The sequence below is a fragment of the Ictidomys tridecemlineatus genome, chromosome 13, assembly GCF_052094955.1.
Source record: "Ictidomys tridecemlineatus isolate mIctTri1 chromosome 13, mIctTri1.hap1, whole genome shotgun sequence".
NCBI classification, from domain to species: Eukaryota; Metazoa; Chordata; class Mammalia; order Rodentia; family Sciuridae; genus Ictidomys; species Ictidomys tridecemlineatus.
Window position 1 is genome coordinate 99,559,317 of NC_135489.1, and position 20,673 is coordinate 99,579,989.

General features: G+C 52.5%; 1 protein-coding gene across 1 annotated transcript in view; it reads right to left on the reverse strand.

The window, feature by feature from the left end:
• Positions 1–11,825, reverse strand: part of Ror2 (receptor tyrosine kinase like orphan receptor 2) — a 46,513-nt gene extending 34,688 nt beyond the window's left edge. Inside the window, exons 1-2 of the mRNA XM_078029841.1 lie at positions 11,780–11,825; positions 11,292–11,393 (exon numbers count right to left, since the gene is read on the reverse strand). Coding sequence (XP_077885967.1) covers positions 11,292–11,393; positions 11,780–11,825 — 148 coding nt within the window. The remainder of the gene's footprint in view (positions 1–11,291; positions 11,394–11,779) is intronic.
• Between the last annotated feature and the right edge of the window lie 8,848 nt (positions 11,826–20,673).

Sequence of the window (20,673 nt, forward strand, 5' to 3'; positions counted from 1 at the left end):
GCAAGTTCATATAAGCATTTACGTCTTCCACTCATATTTTATTGAGCACGTGTAAGTAATTGAAGTGGGAGGGCTGCCAAATTAGTTTGGTTTTAGCCATCATCAATCCTCTCGAGGCCAAAAATGAAAGCTATAAAGTGCGCTCTCTGGAGGCCCAGCACCATATTCCTTTCTCTCTTGGGTTTAATTTACAGCCCGTCGTTTAACCTCTCTTGGCTTCGTTTCCCTTATGTGCAAGATACGGGGTTTCTACTCACCAATTTCCAAGCTCTCCACTAGCTCACAAAAAAATCCCTTTAAAGCGGCCCCAAACCTCTCCAGACAATTTAACAGGCTAAAAAGGAGCCAGGCATGGCTGACCGAGCATTTCACTAACGTGAACCCAACGTCAGGAACAGACTCTTTCCTTTTAATTGATCTGAAAAGTTCTCCTTCCAAATAGCGATGCATCTTTGACAACTAGCGTCAAGGGGTTCGTCTCCCCAGTGCCCCGTCCAGCTCTGTGCAGCCACCTTTAAGCTCTGGACCGCGGAGCTGAGCCCAGAGGCAAGGGTCACAGAATCCTGTCACCCACAGCCAAGGCACACCCCGTCTCCCATACAATCACAGTCAGATCAATGACTCGTGATTATTATATCACAACTGTCCCCCAAAAGCTCAGGTGTGAGTCAGTGCAGGAAGGTTTAGAGGAGAAATGATGGGGTTGTGAGCCTCAACTCAACCCGTGAATTGATCCCCTGATAGGGATGAGCTGAGTGGAACTGAAGGTGGGTCGGGCGAGGCTGGAGGAGGGGGTCTCGGGCGTGACCTTGGCATACATATGTACTTGTCATCTGGCAAGTGGAGTCTCTCTGCTCTCTGACCATCACGTGAGCCTCTCCCTGGGCCACACTCCCCTACCCCTTGTTCGGTCTCACCCGGAGCCCTGAGGAATGCAGTCGGCCTTCTGCGGACTGAGATCTCTGAAACCGTGGGCTCCCAAGTACACTTTTCCTCATCCAAAACGGTCCTTGTGGGGCCTTTGAGCCACAGCAGTGAAAAAGCCAACTAGAGCCACGACCTACCGTCCCGATGTCACAAAGGTGGTCAAGTTGCTTATTCCCCAGGCCACAGTGACTGGTCTGGGAAGGAGATTTAAAAACAAAACCAAAAACCTATGTGCAGGGGTCTGAGGTCTCAGGGCTTGGGTTGGGGGGAACAAGACAGACAGATCTCCCGACGGGCAACTGAGAAGCGAGCCTGGGAGCTGAAGGGAGGACATGAAGCGGCTTTTCCCAGGGGAAAAGGTTATAGGTCAATCAATCAATCCGCGGGGGGAGCCATGGTCTCCTCAGCTCAGGCCTCCTGCCGAGCTGTGCAGGGGTCTGCAGAGACCCCGCTGCAGAACAGGAGCATCAGAAAGGATGGGAGTCAGAGAGACGGAGGAAAAGGCAGGGGGGACAAAGGGCAAAGGGGCCAAGAGATGAGGTAAAGTGCCTGACATCTGAACCGTGGGGAGAGGGCCTTGCCAGAGGGAGCCGGCGGCCCGCTGTCCTGTGCCCCCAGCCGAGGGCATGTTGTCAGACCTCTTCTCCTGGGAGGGACAGGCTGACAGAGGAAGTGAGAAGTAAAGAGAACCCCCGCAGAGACGGTGAGAAGCCACCTGGGCCTCTGCACACCTCAGGGTACCCTCAGGAGCGTGTGCCCCGCCCACAGCCTGCCCAAGCCACCCCGGTGCCTGCTCTGGCGTCTCCCATTTGCCAGGTGAAATTTCCTTCAACACCATTGAGTTCTGTCCAGATCCCAGACAGCCCAGAGGGCTCTGCGATTTCATAGCTAAACGAGGAATAACTGTCTCCAGGGTGCACCACGGGGTCTCCCGACCTGGCCCTCATTCTCCCAAGGGCTGCAGGCTCAGAACCTGGGAACCTTTGTCCCAAGGAAGTTAGGAAACCCTTCAGGAGAAGGTTTGCTTGGGTTGGTGGCCGTGGGTACCCTAAGGGCAGGCTACCCTGGACCCGACAAGGACCTGAGATCTGGCCGCAGGGAGGCCTCACTTCCACCCACGCCATCATTCCCTCCCGGGTCAGCCAGGGATTTCAGCTCCGGGTCCACAGACATAAAATGTACCCCCTGCCGTCCCCAAAGGAGGGTGACGTGGGCCTGGGTTCTGCTCAGTGCCAGTCCACAGGTTCCCCGGGGAAGTGACGTTGGGGTGCACGGCCTGGGCAGCTGGTGGCAGCAGGCCCTGCTCAAGCTCCTGGGCTTCTCGTGACTTCCTGCAGGACGGGAGACGGCGGAACCCCAGATGCGGGTCCTGAGAGGCGCCCCGGATCTGCAGCCCACTGCTTGATTCCAGGGAGCTCTCAGGTGGTTATTTGAAGATGCTGGCTCTCCAGATTTGGTGGGGAGTGGAGGGAGGATTAAAAACAAACCAGCAAACCAGCAAACCCATCGGGGTTGTTTCCCTGAACCTCGGGGCAGGGCTCACCGTCATACTGCTCTGGAGGCTTCTCTCTCAGAGACCTCTTCCCTGGCCAAACCAGTTAGAGAAGCCCCTGGGGCCGGACCACCCTGACATGAACCTGGAGCCATCTCCTCTGGGCTCCCCGGAACATCTCCCGCCCCAGGACCCTTCAGTGTGTCTGACCTCCTCCAGAGCTGCCCAGCACACAGCGCACATGGGGCACCTGTGCTACACACGGACTGAAGCCAGGCTCCTGCGGGGCCTCCTCGGGGAGCAGGACTTCGTGGTCACCCCTAGCCATCGTGAGCACAGGTGCCGGGAGCAGCACCCACCTGGACAGCAGCTCTGGGCCACCTGCCCCTCTCCCACTGACTCTGCCTGTATCCTCCCCCTCCCGCCTGGCGCACCCCAGACTTGGGCTAGCCCGGGACCCCATGGGGTCCTCTGCCTCCTGAGCATGTCATCCAGGCTGGTCACCACCAGACCCAGCCGGACCCACCTTCTGCAGCACCTCCGAGAGCTGAGGTCCTCCTTGGGTCCACGTGTCTGCCTGGGTCTCCTGTCCCCTGCCTCCTCACCATCTATCCATTGTCCCTGCCTTCTTAGGGGTGACATGAGGTGAGCCCAAGGGTGCAGAGACTGAACCGCCCAATATTGAGATGTTGACAACGTCGGGGCTCAGGACGTACCATCCCCAGATATGTTGGGAACCAGAATGGGCCATGCCAAAATATTTTAGTTTCTTTGGCATGTTTTGAGCTGGTTATTCAAAGAAACTGCAGATCTAGGAGTAACCCTGAAAAGCTATCCTTTAAAAAAAGAAAGAAATGTAGGTCTCTAAAGGAAATGACACTAGTCAAGTACAGCCCTCTACTGCCTGGACAACCGTCAATGACAGACCAGACGGTTCCATGAGGTTCCATGGGTGACACCGCAGCCGTCTTAGCTTGTGCAAGGACTCTATGATGTTTGCACAAGGACGGGACTGAGTGCCTAATGGTGTGGGGTGCTTCTTGAACAGAACATGTCGGCACCAAAGTCAACCCATTACTGAGAGTAGGAAAGGGGACCACAGAGCGTGCTCTGGTTGGCCAGCCATGTCGGCCTGAAGGCGTGCAGGACCTCAGTCCCAGGCAAAGGCTCTCTCTGAGCTGCCTTATCTGTGAGGATGGTCCTCCAACGGGAGTCTCTTCCCCTGGGATTTCAACCAGGAGAGAAGGCTGGAGGTGGACCCACGGACGGACGCCCAGACAGACACTCGCCTGTTCTTTCTCCAAGTTCCTTTACTCTCCCCCAAACTGCCTGTGCTTTTCCCCTCTCTCCCCTGTGAAGAGGGCCATAAGCTCCGAGATCTCAGTGGGATTCAGAGCGTCCACTTTGCTTTTCTGTGATGTCTTTTCTGTTGTCAGTTCAGTGTGTCCCGAAGAACCTAAGAGGGTGGAGGTGTTACTGGGGATCCGCCTACGTAAACCTGCTGCTTTGCTGGCGCTGAGTTGACCTAAAGCTCGCTGATCCTGGGGGTCACACAGCATTCTGTGTAGAGACCAGCTCTGGCGTGTGAGTGGCGGTGGTGATGGCCGCCCAGGTTGTTTCCAGGGACCAGAGGCAGCCTCTGCTGGAACACGACTCCCCACCCAGGCCTGACACACAGACCACGGGAGACGGGACAATACGAGGGCGCTTGGCGTCCATCTTCATGTCACACCTCTCTCCTGGGTTCCATTTTAACCGCTGGGTCAGATTTTACACTCAGCTCTTCGTGCAGACATGCGGATCATTTGAAAAATGGTTTGTCCAGACCTAGGACATACAGTTAGTCTGACCTAGACTTGCCTGGTCTCTCTGTCCTTCAAGGATAAAGACACGACGGTGCGGTGGGGCACGCCTATAATCCCAGCCACTTGGGAGGCTGAGGTAGGAGGAATTGTGAGTTCAAAGCCAGCCTCAGCAACTTAGAGAGGCTGTGAGCAACTCAGCAAGACCCTGTCTCTCAATGAAATACAAAAATGGGTTAGGGATGTGGCTCAGTGGTTAAGCTCCCCTGGTTCAATCCCTGGTACCAAAAAGTAAATAAAGACACAGAACCAGAAACACCAAGCCGTGAAAGGGACAAAAAGAGGTGAAACCCGAGATCCTGGGAGATCTCCAGCTACTCCCAGAGAAGAATCTCTTCCCCTTGATGAGCCTGTCGCTCTTCCTACCACCCCTCAACCTCCTGAGTGGACAAGACCTTGGTCTTTCTGGGAGATGAGCGTCCAGACCTGGCTTCATGGGGCGACGAAGCCATTTTCTCCCCTACTCCAGGGAGTCCCAGGGCCGGGCACTTGGTGGCCTGCAATCCACACTTGCCAAAGAGATGAAGACATCCTCCTGGAAGCCCCCATGTCCACCTGGGTACCCCACCCCCACAACACACCGACGATGCCGAGTCCCTGTTCATTTCCACGGCACTTGTTCTTCCCGACACTGTAGCTCCGTGTGTTCTGACTCCGCTTAATCTGCAACCTCTGCAGGGAGATTACTAAGAAGAACCAGGGCAGTACGGCAGAGGACAGCCGTGCCATGGTCCCCTGTTCACCCTGATTAGCACTCAAGTTCCCCTTGGGGTCTCTGGTAAGTTTCAGCCTTGCCTGTATTTAGTGTTGTCAAAATGAAAAAAAAAATGGGGGATCAGCTACATCCATCAGGGGTGGATGTACCTACGCCCACCCAGCAGGAGAGGAACACTCCTCAGTACCCTTTCTTCTGGGTTGCCTGCTGGGGGTCAGTGCCAAGGCCTGCCTCAGACTCCCATGAGATGAGTGGGCACCTCTCGGGCTCTGGTCTGGGTGCTTTGACGTGCCCTGTTCTAGGCAGCCCCTCTCCTTCCTAGGGGACAACCAGCCCACGGACAGCACTGGGGACTAAGATTAAAAAACTAGAGCTTGGAAAGTTTCAGTGAGTGGCCAGGGGGCGGCTCAGCTGGGAGGCTCAGCAGCCCAGACTCCTAAGTAGAGGCCAAATCCAAGTTCCCAATCACAGAGTCAACAGACGTCATGTGAATCTGTTTGCAATTAGGATCCTATTTTCATTTTCTACCTGGTTAGCCTTCGGAAGACTTCACTCTGTGCTAAGAAACCACCACAATACATGCATGTGCAAAGACACACACACACAGACACACACACAAGCGCACACGCTCCAAGAGTTCCAGAATAAACCTGAAACACCCGGCGTATTTGCTCATCAGTCCTCACGTCCTACATGAATCGGGAAACTGACGCTTAGTAAACAGAGAGCAACAAGCTTTATCTCCGTGGCAACGCTGTACACCTCGGCTGACTGCTTTTCTGGCTCTTGCCAAGGAAGGAATCCTTGTTCAGCACGTCACCGCCACCTGTAACCACCAGCAGGGGCAGCCTGGTCAGCACCAGGCAAGTGAAGCACGGGTTTCCCTACCCTGTTATTTAGAATCCACTTGGGATCACCTATAATTGCAACCTGTGCTCACACGGGGAATGTCAGGAACTCCCCTTGGTCTCAGCGTGAACATGACTGGCCCTGGAGACAGGCAACACAGTGCCCTGTGTGTACTCTGGCTGAGCCAGAACACAGGAGGCCACACGATGGGCCAGACCAGCTCCACACCACCCTGTGGTGTTCTGGAATTATCCCCTTCCCACAAACATTCCAAAGTCCTGGTTTTACAGAACACGGGCTGCATTACACATGCATTTAAAATACAGCCTTGGAACACAAGAGCCAATAGTTTCTAGGCTAAAGGTAGGTTTTTGTAGGTAGTATAATAATCATAAATTGCGCCCATGTAAGCAGGCACGTTGCATGTCTAACATACAAGATTCCTATCCAACACCCACTCACACGTCAGCCCACGACTGGAGTCCTGAAGCTGGCTTTAGTCCCGACAACGACAAGACTTTGGCGAACGGAAACCTACAGGGAACCTTTCACCTGTAATCACAGCATCCTTACTGCTCATTTTCTCTTCTGTACCTTTTTTTTTTTTTGCTCCGGGATCTTCCCCCACCCATCACCTCAGTCCATCTCCTGCCTTCCTTCAGCCCGTACCACCTACCAACCACCATCATCCCCTGGCACCTCCAGGGGATTGGTTCCAGGATGCCCCCTTGGATACCGGAATCCACGTCGTTCAAGTCTCCCGTACCAAATGGCCTAGTATTTGCATCAAAACTATGGACAGCCTTCCATTACTTTAAACCACCGCTAGGTCATTTCTAATACAATGTGAGTGCTGTGTTAATAACTGTTGTCCTGTATCCTTTACAGTATGACAAGGGGAAGTCTGTCCGTGTTCAGTATGGATGCAACTTTGTGTTTTTGAGCGGGTCAGGTACTGGGGATTGAACTCAGGGGCACATGACCCCTGAGCCACATCCCCAGCCATATTTATTTTGTATTTTATTTAGAGACAGGGTCTCACTGAGTGGCTTAGTGCCTCGCCGTTGCAGAGGCTGGCTTTGAACCTGCAATCCTCCTGCCTCAGCCTCCTGAGCCATGCGATTACAGCATGCGCCACTGCACCTGGCCAGATGCAACTTTTGAAAAATATTTTTGGTCCGTAGTTGGTTGAATCTACAAATGCAGAGCCTGCAGATAGCAGGGGCTGACTGTGTATGCTCCATGATGAATACTGGCACGATGCATCTGCACATGATCACTTTTTACCGCTGACTCTCAGGCTGTACTTGCTGTCGTATCACCAGCAGAGACTGGTCTCCAGGTCATTTTCACCTGCCTGTGGTTTACATATGCATCATAAAGGGTAGTAAAAGAAATGGCTAATCTGGTATGTTCAGCTATTCTTACTTTAAATAGCTGATTTAAGCCACACGGGGCAAACAGTGACATTCCCAGAGGCTCTCTGAGCAAAAAAGTATAAGAGATGTGATTCTGCAATCTGAATACAGGGTAAAAATGGAAGTTCATAATCCACTTGAATCAAATGTAAAAATGTCAAGAGCTTCGTAATGTTTTGAACAACTAATAATAATAATAATAATAGTTTAAAAAATAAAAAAATAAATTTGAAACAAACAAACAAAAAAAGTATAGGAGTGTGAGTCTGGCACTGCCAGGCCAGCTCCTGTCACTGCATTAACAGGAAGGGATATGAAGTAAAAGGGAGGGGACAGTGAACAAGGACAGTGAGGTTCCTTTTGTGCAAGAGCCATAACCCTCGAGGACCAAATATCACACTAGAGAACCAGAGAATGAGGTGGCCATGGGAAGGCTGGGTCCCTCGAGACAACTGGGAGCCACTTCCTATGGGTCCTGTCCCGCTGGGGGTGCTGAGGTGCTGACCCTCGCAAACCGACGGACCCCCCAGTCATCAGAATGGTGGTGTTCACAAACGACAGCAGCAGCCGTCACTGCTGTCCGGTGCCTGTCTGAGCTAATAAGCCAGGCCTTTTGTCCTTCCTAGGGCTGGGGACTCCCGTCTGGAGACTGAGCCAGAGCCTGGCTCCAGGACACGATGGAGATGCCACCTTCCACCCAGGCCCATGTCTTTGCAAAGCCAAGGCTGCACTATACTGCAAGGAAGCACAACCCAGCCTTCTGCGTGCTTTCTTTTCTCTTTGTGCTTCCTTTTTATAAGCAGGCATGTGTTTGCACACACACACACACACACACACACACACACACACACACACACACGCACACACACACACGTACACACATACACTCACACTTGTTGCCTCCTGCAGTCAGTGTCTCTGCCCTGGAGAGGTCTCAGGATAAAACATCCAAACTGTGATCCCAATTCCTCTCAGCACTGCACACGCTGAAGTGCACGGGCCACTCACCCCAGTCCCTCCTGGGCTAACAGAACAAAAAGTCAGGAGGCACTGCACATGCTGAAGTGCACGGGCCGCTCACCCCAGTCCCTCCTGGGCTAACAGAACAAAAAGTCAGGAGGCTAGCAAATCCCCGTCAAAAAGAACTCATTAGGAAGCACCTTGATCTGAGCTTGACAAGGTGCTCAAATACCAAAAGGGGGGTGAGAGAAGCCCCCCCGCAGGCTGTGAGTCTGTCTCCTCCATGTGGAGCTTGCAGCTAGAGGGGAATAAAAATCTCCACTAAATCTTAGCCCAAAGTGATTTCTTCACCTCCATAAGCAAATGCATCCTCCACCACTTGGATGAAGTTGAATGAATCCCTGGCACCGCCCACCAGGCCAGACGCCTTCAAAAACTAACAGTCAGATACAAGTATGAGCCTGGCACTGCCAGGCCAGCTCCTGTCACTGCATTAACAGGAAGGGATATGAAGTACCCCTGCACCCTGAAGGCCTGTGTATGGTGGAGCAGGGGGCTACTTGACGGGCCTCTCTGTGAGGTTGGAATGTTCTAGATCTGTGCTGCCTAGAGGGGTGGGGAGGGGTCTAGCCATGTCACCACATAGCTGATGTGACTGAGAAGCCAGATTTGTCATCTTCCTGTGACTGCCAAGCTGAAGAAGCCACTGTGGCTGACAGGTGCCCTCAAGAGCAGCACAGGGCCAGGCCCTGCTGACCTCTGACCTCGATGACCACTCTCCCAGAAGCCAGCTCATTCCCCCTGGGTGTCTCCAAGGCACCGAGGCCCAGCTGGTGCCTTTCCCAGGTTCAGGAAACATTTATTGTCCTGCCTTCTTCACTAAGTGACCAGTACTGGGGACCCCACCTGCCTCCCAGCTCCCCACTCCTGATCCCTTCCCTGGGGCTACTCACGAGATAACATTTCATAATGACCGAATGGTTTTCCCTTCAGACGTCAGCTCTGCAGTCCTGCCACCTCCTCCAGGCAGGGACCCCCACACCCCAGGACCTTGTGCAGAGCTGACCACACAGACCGACCAGCCAAGGTGTTTGGACCATCTCTACGAGGGGTGGAGTCGGGCTCTTGGGAGATGAGTCGAAAACCTACCCATCAAAAAACTATGCTTCTTGGGGCTGGGGATCTGGCTCCGTTGGTAGAGTGCTGGCCTCGCATGAACAAGGCCCTGGGTTCCATCCCCAGCACCACAAAAACAAAACAAACCTGCCCCTTCCTTGGGAAATGGAGTTCTGGGCCGTGGGCTCAACAGCCCTCAGGTCACAGCCCTTCGTGGGGTGGTGGAAATGCCGGCCAAGGCTCACACAGATGAGAGCAAATGGGCTGGGTAGGCCGGAGCTCCCTCTTCTAATAAGTGCCACCCCCTATACACAGCTGGGCCTGCCAGGTGGGCCATGGCCACTGAGCACGGACAGCAAGGGGTGGTATGCGTTCACCCCACTGAACACCCCCCAGATGGCCAAACCCCCTTGAGAAGTCTCCAATGTCAGAGACCAGCTCTACCCTGACCTCTGCCTTCCCTCGATTCAGAACAGGCCTGGACCGGGGATACAGCTCAGTGGAGGTGTGTTTGCCCAGCGTGTGTGAGGCCCGGATTTGATCCCCCAACTCCACAAATACACACACATACACACACACACACACACACACACACACACACACACACACACCTGATCTTATGCAGACAACATGCCCCGGGGAGCAATTGGAGAGCAACAGTGAGGTGCTCTGTTTTGGGTGTGTGTACCCCCCCTAAATTTCAGGAATTGACAAGTTAATTCCCAAATTCCTCTGGGGGCCGTATGTGGAGGTGCACCTTTGGGGGTAGGTCTAGTCCTTATTGCTCTGACTCCACAGCCTTGGTGGTCTCTGGCCTCAGAGACGAGCAGGTCCCTGGAGCAAACAGGCTTCTCAAGGTGCAGGGGCTGAGAACTACTGTGGGTCTCAGCGCTGCCCTGCAGGTAACACAGAAACGATGCAGCGCTCTGACGTCCTCCAGGCCGAGTCCTTATGTCCCCTGGGCTCTGGAAGGCGCTGCCTGGGCTCCACCGCGGTGGTACCTGCAGGCGGGGTCTTTGGGAGGTGCTCAGGTTCAGGCAAGGACCTGAGGGTGGGTCCCCATGGTGGCACTAGTGTCCTTGTAAGAAGAGAAATCAGAGGAGACTTCCTCTCTGTCCGCCACGTGAGGACACAGTGAGAAGGCTCCCTCCACAAGACGGGAAGGGAGCCCGCCCCCAGAGCCAACCAGGAGAACTCCTGACGGTGAGACGTCTGGGCTGCAGAAGAGGGGGAAAACCAGCGGGGAATTCTGCCTCGGAAGGCCCAGCTGACCGAGATGACCGATCAAGGGCTACTCACGAGATGACATTTTACAATAACCTGATGGTCTTCCCTCCAATGTCAGAATCCACGCCCCAGGGTAGGGGTCAAAAGGGGCAGCACTTCCTCAGACGACTGGCCCGCCTCTGCCGACTCGGGCTGCTGTGTCCTCTCAGCTCTCCACACCCACAAGGACTTCGAGGCGGGTCAGGGGAGCATGGTGTCACCACAAACCTCTGAGAGAGTGTGAGGCGACAAGGGACGCACGACCCACCAGGACAGCAGTGTGGAGAGGGCCACCCACCTCTGGACCGTTTCACTGGGAAAATTCATGCAGAGGGCAGATGCATTTCAATAGGCTCGTTGGTGGCCAAGACAAGAGACCAGCTCCCAAGGCTGGACTCCAGTCCCTCAAGGCCCCCAGGGCTCTGACTCCACAGCTGACCACCGTCTGCCCACACTTTCCTTCCTTCCTCTGCTCCCTCCCACCTTTGGGCTTCTGACCAGCCCCTGTCAGCGCCCAATACTGTGCGTCACCCAGGAATCAGGGTGGGCATTCCGTGTGCCGGCCAACGGGGGGCAGCACTGGGCCAGGACACACACAGGCAGAGCTGGAAGGGAAAGGCAGACCCACCGCTGTCCGTAGGAGATTCTGGAAAACCTGAAGAGAGCCCTCCCCTCCCCAAGCTTACCTTTCAGAGTAGGAAGAGGGCTGTCTGGTCCGTCAAGTCGTCCCAAAGGGTCGTTCGGATCTGGAACCTCCACTTCCCCTGGGAAAGCCAACAGAGAGGTTCCTTAAACACAGGTCCACTTGAGGAGGCCAGGACAAAGACAGGTATTCAAGCAAAGCCGCCCACCCACGGTTCGTAGAAAATGTGGAGGGATCAGACGTTGGGCTGAATTCTATGGGGCTTTCACAGAACCGGATCTGATACAGTAGTAAAAGGGATTTCCAAGCTAATCCCAAGAACAGCACAGGCAGTATGAAGCCCTCGGTGTGGCCCAGAGAGAGGGGAGAGGGGGAAAGAACCGAAGAAATTAAAGCGCTGGCTGGCAAACAACACACGTCTGCAGCCAGATTCAGCAGCCCCCCAGATGGGGTTTCCTGGGAATCAGGGGACAAAGTCAGAATTGGGGACTTTCTGAAGTGACTCATTCTCCTCCCCTACCCCAGACCCACCAGCAGTAGCCCAGCAAGGATGGATTCCACAACTGTCCATGACCATCTAACCCCAGCTGCCCACTCTACAGAGACCACTGGGTGTGTCTCCAGCCACCCCAGGTGCACCCAGACACAGCGACAAGCACAGACTTAGTCTGAACACTCAGCTTCACATATGCACAGTGAGGTGCCCACAATCCCAGGGTCCCGGGAGAAGGGTGGGCAGGGTGGCGGATGCCCAGGAAGCTGCCTCATGCACTCTTCTCCTATCCCACCTGCCCGGGCCACTCACATTGACTTTCTGGCCTTGCCCAGTACCTTGACCTTGGCAGGGTCCCACTGGTTGAGGGGTGGGTGGAAAGGTTAAAGTCAGGGGTGACGTGACCACACCCAGGATGGACCTGGGTTTGTGCTATGAAAAGCCCGTCCGAGAACAGCAGACACAGGTAATGCTCATTGCCTTAAAGTGGAGAGGACCCTCACGCATGCTACAGCAGGGACGACCCTTTAGAACAACACTGGGCACTGAAGGACAGGTCGTGTGCCACTCCACTGCCATGAGGTATCCAGAGCAGTCAAGTCCACCAAGACGGAGAGCCAAGGACGGTGGCTGCCAGGGGCTGGCCAGCAGGAACGGGGATCTGTCTAATGGGGACGGAGCTTCATCTGGGGAAGTCATTCCTGAAGACAGGTGGTGGCCACGGTGGCACAGCAACACGCATGCACGTAAGCTCGTGAAGTTGTACCTTGAACATGGTTCACGCAGCAAATTTTTTGGCATGTGTACTTATCACAATTTCTAAAAATATATCAGAGACAATTTTTTGATTCTATCACAGGTGATTCCATCTGGCTAATAAATGAGAGCCCATAATTAACAACTCTCTGGGCATTTTGAGACGCCTCTGTAAGAGGAGGGTTTGTAGGAAGAGCTCCGTATATGACCATGAGGGCAAATGGTCTGCAGAGAGAACCAGGAAGGCACAACTTCAGACCGTCTGGCTAAATAAGGACCTCCAGACTAGTCCCTTGGTCCTCTGGGTGCTTCTGGTCCCTGCCCCATGGGGCTCAAGAAAGCACCCTCCTCACCTGATGGGCAGGAGGGGACCCGGGACTTTTCACTTCTGGCACAAACATCCCTCTGGGGCCATCTTTAATAAAACATCCCGGACCCTATAATCTTCCTCCAAACCATATACTTCTTCTAGGGCAATCACACCTCTTCCCCCAGTTAAAAGTTGCATCCACTTACATCGTACAACAGGTTGAGGAAGCAGGTGCTGCGTTCAGGGGGTCGGGCTAGTGGTCCTGGTCATTAAGACCGAGACAGAAGTATAAGCCCTTCGAGGCAGCCAACAAATTTCTGCTCAAGAAACAGGACTCGAGTTTAGATTTGAAGTTTTAAATTGGCATATTACACCTACTGGCACTCAGCACTGTTTAAATGTAGAAAGACCACATAAACTCAAACATACTTGCACTATATACACACAGGTCGAAAGGAGGCATAAAAAGCACTCACTGCTTAGAAACTGACAAATGGTGGGAGGCAGTCAAATAAATATAGGCCCCGAAGAAAAATAAGCTCCAGGATCCCAAGTCCACGGTGGAACAGATTCCAGGCGCTTCTCGGTCAGCTTCTCATCTGGGAGCAGAGGCGTATTCCCTGTGGACGCTCCTTGTGGATGGGATGGAGGAGATTCACCTGCTGCTTTTATTCTTGGCAGGTGCAGCCTCTGCATGCACATGCAACACCACTGCTATCAACCCTGGGAGTCTCTAGGAATACGGTCTGTTGCTTTGGGGTCTGATTTTGTTTCTTGCAGCCTCCTGGGCCACCCTAAGGCCAACGATTTTGGTAATTTGAGTAAAGGAGTGTATCATATTTGGAATGACAGGTTACGTTCCAAGTTGATACCGGAGCCCCACCAGCTTTGGGACTTAGATACGAAAGGATGTACAGGCCGAGCGTGATTCCCTCTGCAAGTCAGGTGTGTTTAATGTGATCTTGGTGTGAAATCACCAAGATCCCGAGAACAGAAACCTTAGGTTCTAGCAAAACTGGGTTCTGTTATTATTGGCTCCCTGAAAAATGAAGCCGCCATCTCACATCTCACATCAGAAGGGTGAATACCGTACAAGAAGATATTTCCAGAAAGAAAAGAGAGACACATAACTTTTATTACAACACATTGTGGTAACTTCCTACTTTATTAGTAACTGTCATTTTCTTATTGTGCCTGATTTATAAACTAAAACTTGATCATGGGTATGGACAAACAGGAAAAACACAGCGTCTGTAGAATCCTGAACTATCTGCCATTCCTAAAGGAATCCACTGGGGGTCTTAAGAGGGTCTTCCTCACATGGGGGTGGAGAGGATGGGGCTTCTTGACCTCACAGGCCACTGGGCTTTCCCCTGCTACAGGAACAGTCACCTGGCTGATGACAAGTTCATGAAGCAAAGCCTGCATCCATCGTAACTGGCTGGACACACCTTGAAGGGCTACAGAAAGACATGGATTCCTCCGTGTTGCCAGAGAACAGAGTCTGAGAGCAGACCTATCTGTCTTAGCTCCCCAGGACTTCTTTATGCATCTTCTGAAGAGGAGGACACTGCTCTGGGTGAATCACATGCCCTTCATTTTAGTGAGATGCTGATAGGGGACCACATATGTCAACAAGACTGGCAGGTGTATGTGCACAGCATTCCCGATGTCCCCCTCCACTGGATATGCTGGAAAACCACAGGAAGAGTGACATGGTAACTGGTGGTGCAGCAGCTCCTGCTGGTTTCCTGATGTCTAAAGAGAGGGAAGCATTTAATATGAAACAAAAATATATGTGCGCCCGGTTATTATGAAGCGAGTGTGCGGAATGTATAGTTTTGTCCGCGTTGAAAACATCCATTACAGCCTTGAAGGAAAGACTGAGTGTAATGTGGAATCCAAGATGGGTCAGAAAGGGGATATTAGGTTTTAAAAAAGGAAATATGAGTAGTATGGATTTTGGTCAAGAATGATTTATTAACGTGGTGTGACCCAGGTACCAGGCTAATGTCACATGTTAACAAGTGGGAAAACTGCACATTCCATCTTCCTGTTCCAGCCCATAACAAAGCTCACAGGTAAGAAACAGCCTGTCTCCAAAAACCTTACCTCCTAATGACACAGTCATTAGAAATGCCCCAAAGCCAAGCATGAATGCCAACCAAATAAACAGAAAGGACCCAGACTAATTGGGGTTGGAGACAGGCATTCAGTGATCCACACAACCTTCCAGAAGGGCTCAGAAACAAGATACTCTGGAGAATGTGGGCGTCTCTAGAGCCAAGTTCTATACTAATCGTCATTGGCAAGGCGATATCCGTTCTCTTATTTTTCTTTTATTTGTTCTTTTTAGTTATGCATGACAGTAGAGACTGTTTTGACATATTTGTAAAAACATGGAGTATATCTTACTTTAATTAGGAACTCTGTCTTGTGGATGCACAAGACGTGGAGATTCACTGTGGTGTATTCATACATGTGCATAGGAAAGTTGTGTCCCATTCCTTCCACTGTCTTTCCTACTCCTATCCCCAGTCCCCTCCTCATTCCCCTTCGTCTAATCCACTGAACCTCTATTGTCATCACCCCCCTTATTGTGAGTTAGCTTCCACACATCAGAGACCTTTGACCTGTGGCCTTTGGGACTGGCTTAGTTCACTTAGCAGGGTAGTCTCCAGAGCCATCCGTTTACTGGCAAATGCCGTAAGGTCATTCTTCTTTACGGCTGAGAAACATTCTGTGGGGTGTATGTACATTTTGTTGATCCATTCATCTGACGAAGGGCACCTAGGTTGGTTCCATAGCTTAGCTATTGTGAATTGAGCTGCTGCAAACACTGATGTGGCTGCATCACTGTAGTAGGCTGATTTTACATCCTTTGAGTATATACAGAGGAGTGGGACAACTGGGTTAAAGAGTGGTTCCATTCCTAGTTTTCTGAGGAATCTCCATACTGCTTTCCATAGTGGTTGCACCAATTTGCCGGCCCACCAGCAACGCATGAGTGTGCCTTTTACCCCACGCCCTCACCAACATTCATTGTTCCTTGTATTCTTGAAAATTGCCACTCTGACTGGAGTGAGATGGAATCTCAGTGTAGTTTTAATTTGCATTTCTCTAATTGCTAGAGATAGTGAACATTTTTTCATGTATTTGTTTAGTTCCTTTGCCCATTTACTGATTGGGTTATTTCTCTTTTTGATGTTAAGCTTTTTGAGTTCTTTGAATACTCTGGAAATGAACACCTTATCTGAGATGCAGGTGGCAAAGATTTTCTCCCCTTCTGTAGGCTCTCTCTTCATATTCTTGGTTGCTTCCTTTGCTGTGAAGAAGCTTTTCAGTTTGACACTATCCCACTGATCCATTTTTTAAATTTTACTTCTTGCACTCTGGGAGTCTTGTGGAGGAAATCAGTTCCTAAGCTGACATGTTGGAGTGTTGGGCCTACATTTTCTTCATAAATAGACACTGTATACCATGCGAGCAAAACCCTTAAGGAAACCCTCTTAATGTGAACCTTTCATGTGGCCTCTTGACTGATGGAATCAATAGGAGAAATTAATATCTGCCAAGTAGCAAGAGAGTGCATCCTGATTCCCAGGCTCACTCTTTAGTAATATGATAATCTCACTCTCATTCACCACAGACAGACAATCCAGCGAGAATTTACTAAGGAAGTTCAACCTATGCCCTTGGACTTGAATCCATGTTGTTACTCTGTTTTTGACTGGTGCTCCTTTTAATCACGTTTTGCTATTCGAACTCTTCATCCATGAATCTCTTCACCTGTGGATCTGAACCAGCGTGCTCACTGTGATGTCATTAGATGCAGTTTGCAGACGGAACATTGGAAACCTTCAAAGCCGTCTCCTTTTAATCAGTGAGGGGATTCTATTCGCCAAAGCTTGGCCTTCTCAGATTTGGTTTGTCCCAAGATTTCCAGGATGTGCAAGAAAGAGCACAGGTCAGGAGGCTGAACCTTTGGAAAACCAGGAGCCTGTTGGGGAGCAAGGAGGTCCCTGATAATGGGCAGGGCTGTCTGGAAGCAGCACATCCACCTGTCTGCCTGCAACTGAAGTACCAGTCAGGTGCTCCAGAACAAGTACTTACCTCAGCATCGTGTCAAATCAAAACCAGCCCTGATGCTGGAAATGCAAGAGTTCAGGGAAAAAAATGATAATTGTTACCCAGCAGCATATCAAGTCCTGAAAAGGTGAGTCCATGAGTCTGGGACCTGGGCCAGGCAGAGTGTGTCAATACTAGAGAAACCCGATAATGTTTGGGGAAATACTCCTATTAAAACATTATTCCATGTGTGTTTTAATTGCCAGCTGGAAACCCACGCGGCATTCAAGGTGAGTTGCCAGGATCTAATTGGTAGTGGTCTTAACAGTTTGTAATTTTTTATTTTCATTATGTCTAACTCTGAGCTGAGTAAATATTAGCCTCTGGGTCTATACTCCTTAAAGGACCATCTTGACTCTGCTTTGGAAATATAAAATGAAATTCAACAACTAAGCATGGAGTAACCAGTGCCTCCCGCCGGTTTAGCCTTGGCTTTGATCCTGCTGCTACAGCAAACATATTAAAGCTTCAATGAATCCAGGCACCAGCCAACTCCTCCGCTATTGCCCTCATAACGCTTTTCTACCTTCTGCCTCTGACGGCCCCAGACCCCCAACAAAAGCCCACTGTCGGGGGCCAAGTGAGTATTTGGCTGAGGGGGAGAGAGGCCCCTAAGGCAGCTGAATTGGAGTCTTTCATGGGTTTTCTCTTTTCCCGCCTCTACAGCCCTGGGCAGCTAGCTGCAGTGGGCCTGGCCACCCCCCACCCCCACCAGCTGCAGCTGGAAAGGTGAGTCCTTCCCGGACGGAGGACCCCGAGGCCTGCCTCTTCCAATATGGCTTGCTGACTTCTGCACCCAAACCAGCAGAGAGTGGACACACACGCCAGGTCAGTACCCCAAGTCCATGGCACCTTCATCTGGTTTCCTGGAAGATTCTTTTGAATATCCGATGTCTCCACTACAGAGAGTCCATTTTTCACCTTGAAGCTCTGGAAGTTTTTCAATCAATGAAAGATGGTCAGAAAGAAAGACGTTTAAAAAAAGGAAAGAAAGAAACTGCACTCTCCTACGGCAATAAAGAAAGCTCCCTCCATTGGGGGTGGGGGGTGTTTGAGGCCCAGTGGCACACACTGTCCCTCTGAACAGGGCCAGCGGAGGGCACGGGATGCACCACAGAGTCTGAGCTGAGGATGAATAAAGCCAGAGGGGGTTCGCAGCGGCCTCCTACACCAGGGATCCATGTCACGGCCCTGGTAGTCCTGGCTGCGTCCTCCCCCAAGGGCTCCACCCGTGGGATAGATTCAAAACTCCTGGCAGCAAACCATGAGGGATCAGCGTCTGATGCTGTGGGAGGTGGCTGCAGTGATTTGTTAAACATCAAATGGCTTCTGTCGGAGCTTCCCGAGAGCCATAGCACAGCACCACAGAGCGGGTGACTTAGGACACGGCAGTTGGTCTCTCCCAGTTCTGGAGGTCGAAGCCCAGGAGCAGGGTGTCAGGCGGGGCTGGTCCCTTCCCAGGCGGAGGGCGAATCTGCTCCCGGCCTCTGTGGCTCGCGGGTGTCTGTCTTCTCCTGTTCTTTCTCTATGTCATCTTTCCTCTCTGTTTGTCCCTGTGTCCACATGTCTTCTCAAAGGCTCTGGCCACAGGGGGTCAGGGCCCACCCTAATGACCTTGCTTCAGCTTGTGGAGACCCTACCTCCAAATAAGGCCACATTTTGAGACCCAAGAGGTTAGGACTCCAAAATACCTTTTTTGGGGGGTGGGGAGCAGAGGGACAGCACACAATCGTGCTGCAGCGAACACGGCCGTTCATCTTACAGTGCCTTCGGAGGAAGAATAACAGGTCCCTGGATGAGTTAGAAAAGTCAAAGGGACTGGGTCTTCCTGGCGCCAGGGGACCTGCCAACAAGCTTCTCGGGACCCCAAGACCCTCAAACTCCCTTTTCCTGACGCCAACGTCTGACGTCAGGAAGATGCCCCCACCTGAGCCCCAGACCCTCCGGCCCATCAGCTGAGGTGCGGCCCTCCTTCACGCTCCCTCCCTGGCCCCAAGGCTCCCAGAAGCAGGGTTTCTCCCCCTCTCCGTCCACATTCCTTTTCTCATAATATTTACACCAGGGCCACTCCCTGCCTCCGACCAGCAGCACCTCAGGCCTGCAGACACCCAGGAGATGGATGTGCAGCTGGACTGCCCGGCCTGCCTGACCATTTTTGGTAATGATCCTGCTGGACGCTTACCCAGGGCTCCCGAATCACAGGCACACGGACCTCACGGCCTTCTTCACCTGCCTCCGTTTCCCCTGACAGTTTCTCCACGTGGCCTCTCTCCTACTCTGGAAATCTTTCCCCCTCTCTCCTCAGCCTCGACCCCTGGGTGACCTGCTTTAAATGACGTCAAAACACTCACAATCCCCACGCTTTCCCTCCACACCAGACAGCTCCCCCGACTCATGACCCAGCCGCCCGCTCCCTCCTCCACTCCTGTCTAAGACACAAATCGCACTTGACTGTCCACCACCAAGCCAACCCCTTCGCAAACCCGTTCCCCAGCATCCACCCGACTGCACAGACGTGACTCTGCTTGCTCTATCTGCCAGATGCTTCCAGAATCCACTCCTCACCCCCATTCTCATGCCGGGCCCCGACTCAGCAGGATTTCCGCAGCCACCTCCAGAAGTCTGTCCCCCGCCCCGGACCTGCTCCCCAACCTTAAAGCAGCCGAGGGGTGAGACGCTGTGACTCCCACAGGTGAGCGGAAGGTTGAGGGGAAGAAGCCGGACACAAGAGCACTGACCAAGCTCCAGGACAGGCAGAAGCTGGCTCAGGGTGGGGGTGGACTATACTACCTCCAGGTCCCGGCTGGGGAAGGAAAAGGAGGAGACTTCCTGACTCGGTGCTGGAGAGGCTGCAGGCGAGGTGGGCGCACCGATGTTCAACTTCTCAAATCACACACTCACCACGGATGCACATTTGTCAACTAAACCACACTCAGGCACAAGGTGCACACATTTTTTACAAAGCTCCATCATACGATGCTACTCCCTGGAGCCAGGCCCTTCCCTATTCAGAATCCAACACTGCCCTCCACAAACACGCTCACCGTCCTCGCCTGACCACTCTGACCTGCTTCCCTGTTTGACTTTGTCCCACTTTCTAAGAGACCATTTGCGTATCTTGTCCTGTCTCTCTGCTCACTGCTCCATCCCCAGTATCAGGGCACGGCTCCACAGTTGCTCCCTGCATGAGTGATTGCAGGAACGAATGTCCAGATGCCCACGACCTTCTCACCTACTCAGAGCTGAAGCCAGAGCCCTTCACGGACCCCCGGCCTGGCCCCTGCTCCTCCTGTCTCTAATTCCTGGCCCCTCCCACCCTGGAAGTTTGGAAACTCTTCTGCAGACGTCCAGCGGGTGCCCCTCTTTCCTCTGGACCTCTAGTCCACTTTAGCTCATAGACAAAGGTTTCCCTGGCCACCTTCACTAAGGAACCTTGGCCCACTTGCAGCACCGTGTGTGCAGCACCTGTACACTCTCTACCTTGCATCAGAAGACAGTAAACACCATGATGGCAGAGTCTGGAGCTGTGTCCAGCACGCACCAGGCACTAGAGAAACATCTGACAGATGAGCTAACGCTGGTGGTGACAGGGTACCCACTGCACCAAAGTCACTTCATCTGTGCTGTCACCTCCTCTCTCCAGAGGCACACGGCTATCACAATCCAGAGCTCCTTCCTTCCTTCCTCCCCTCCCTCTCTCTCCCTCTCTCTCACACACACACACACACACACACTCAC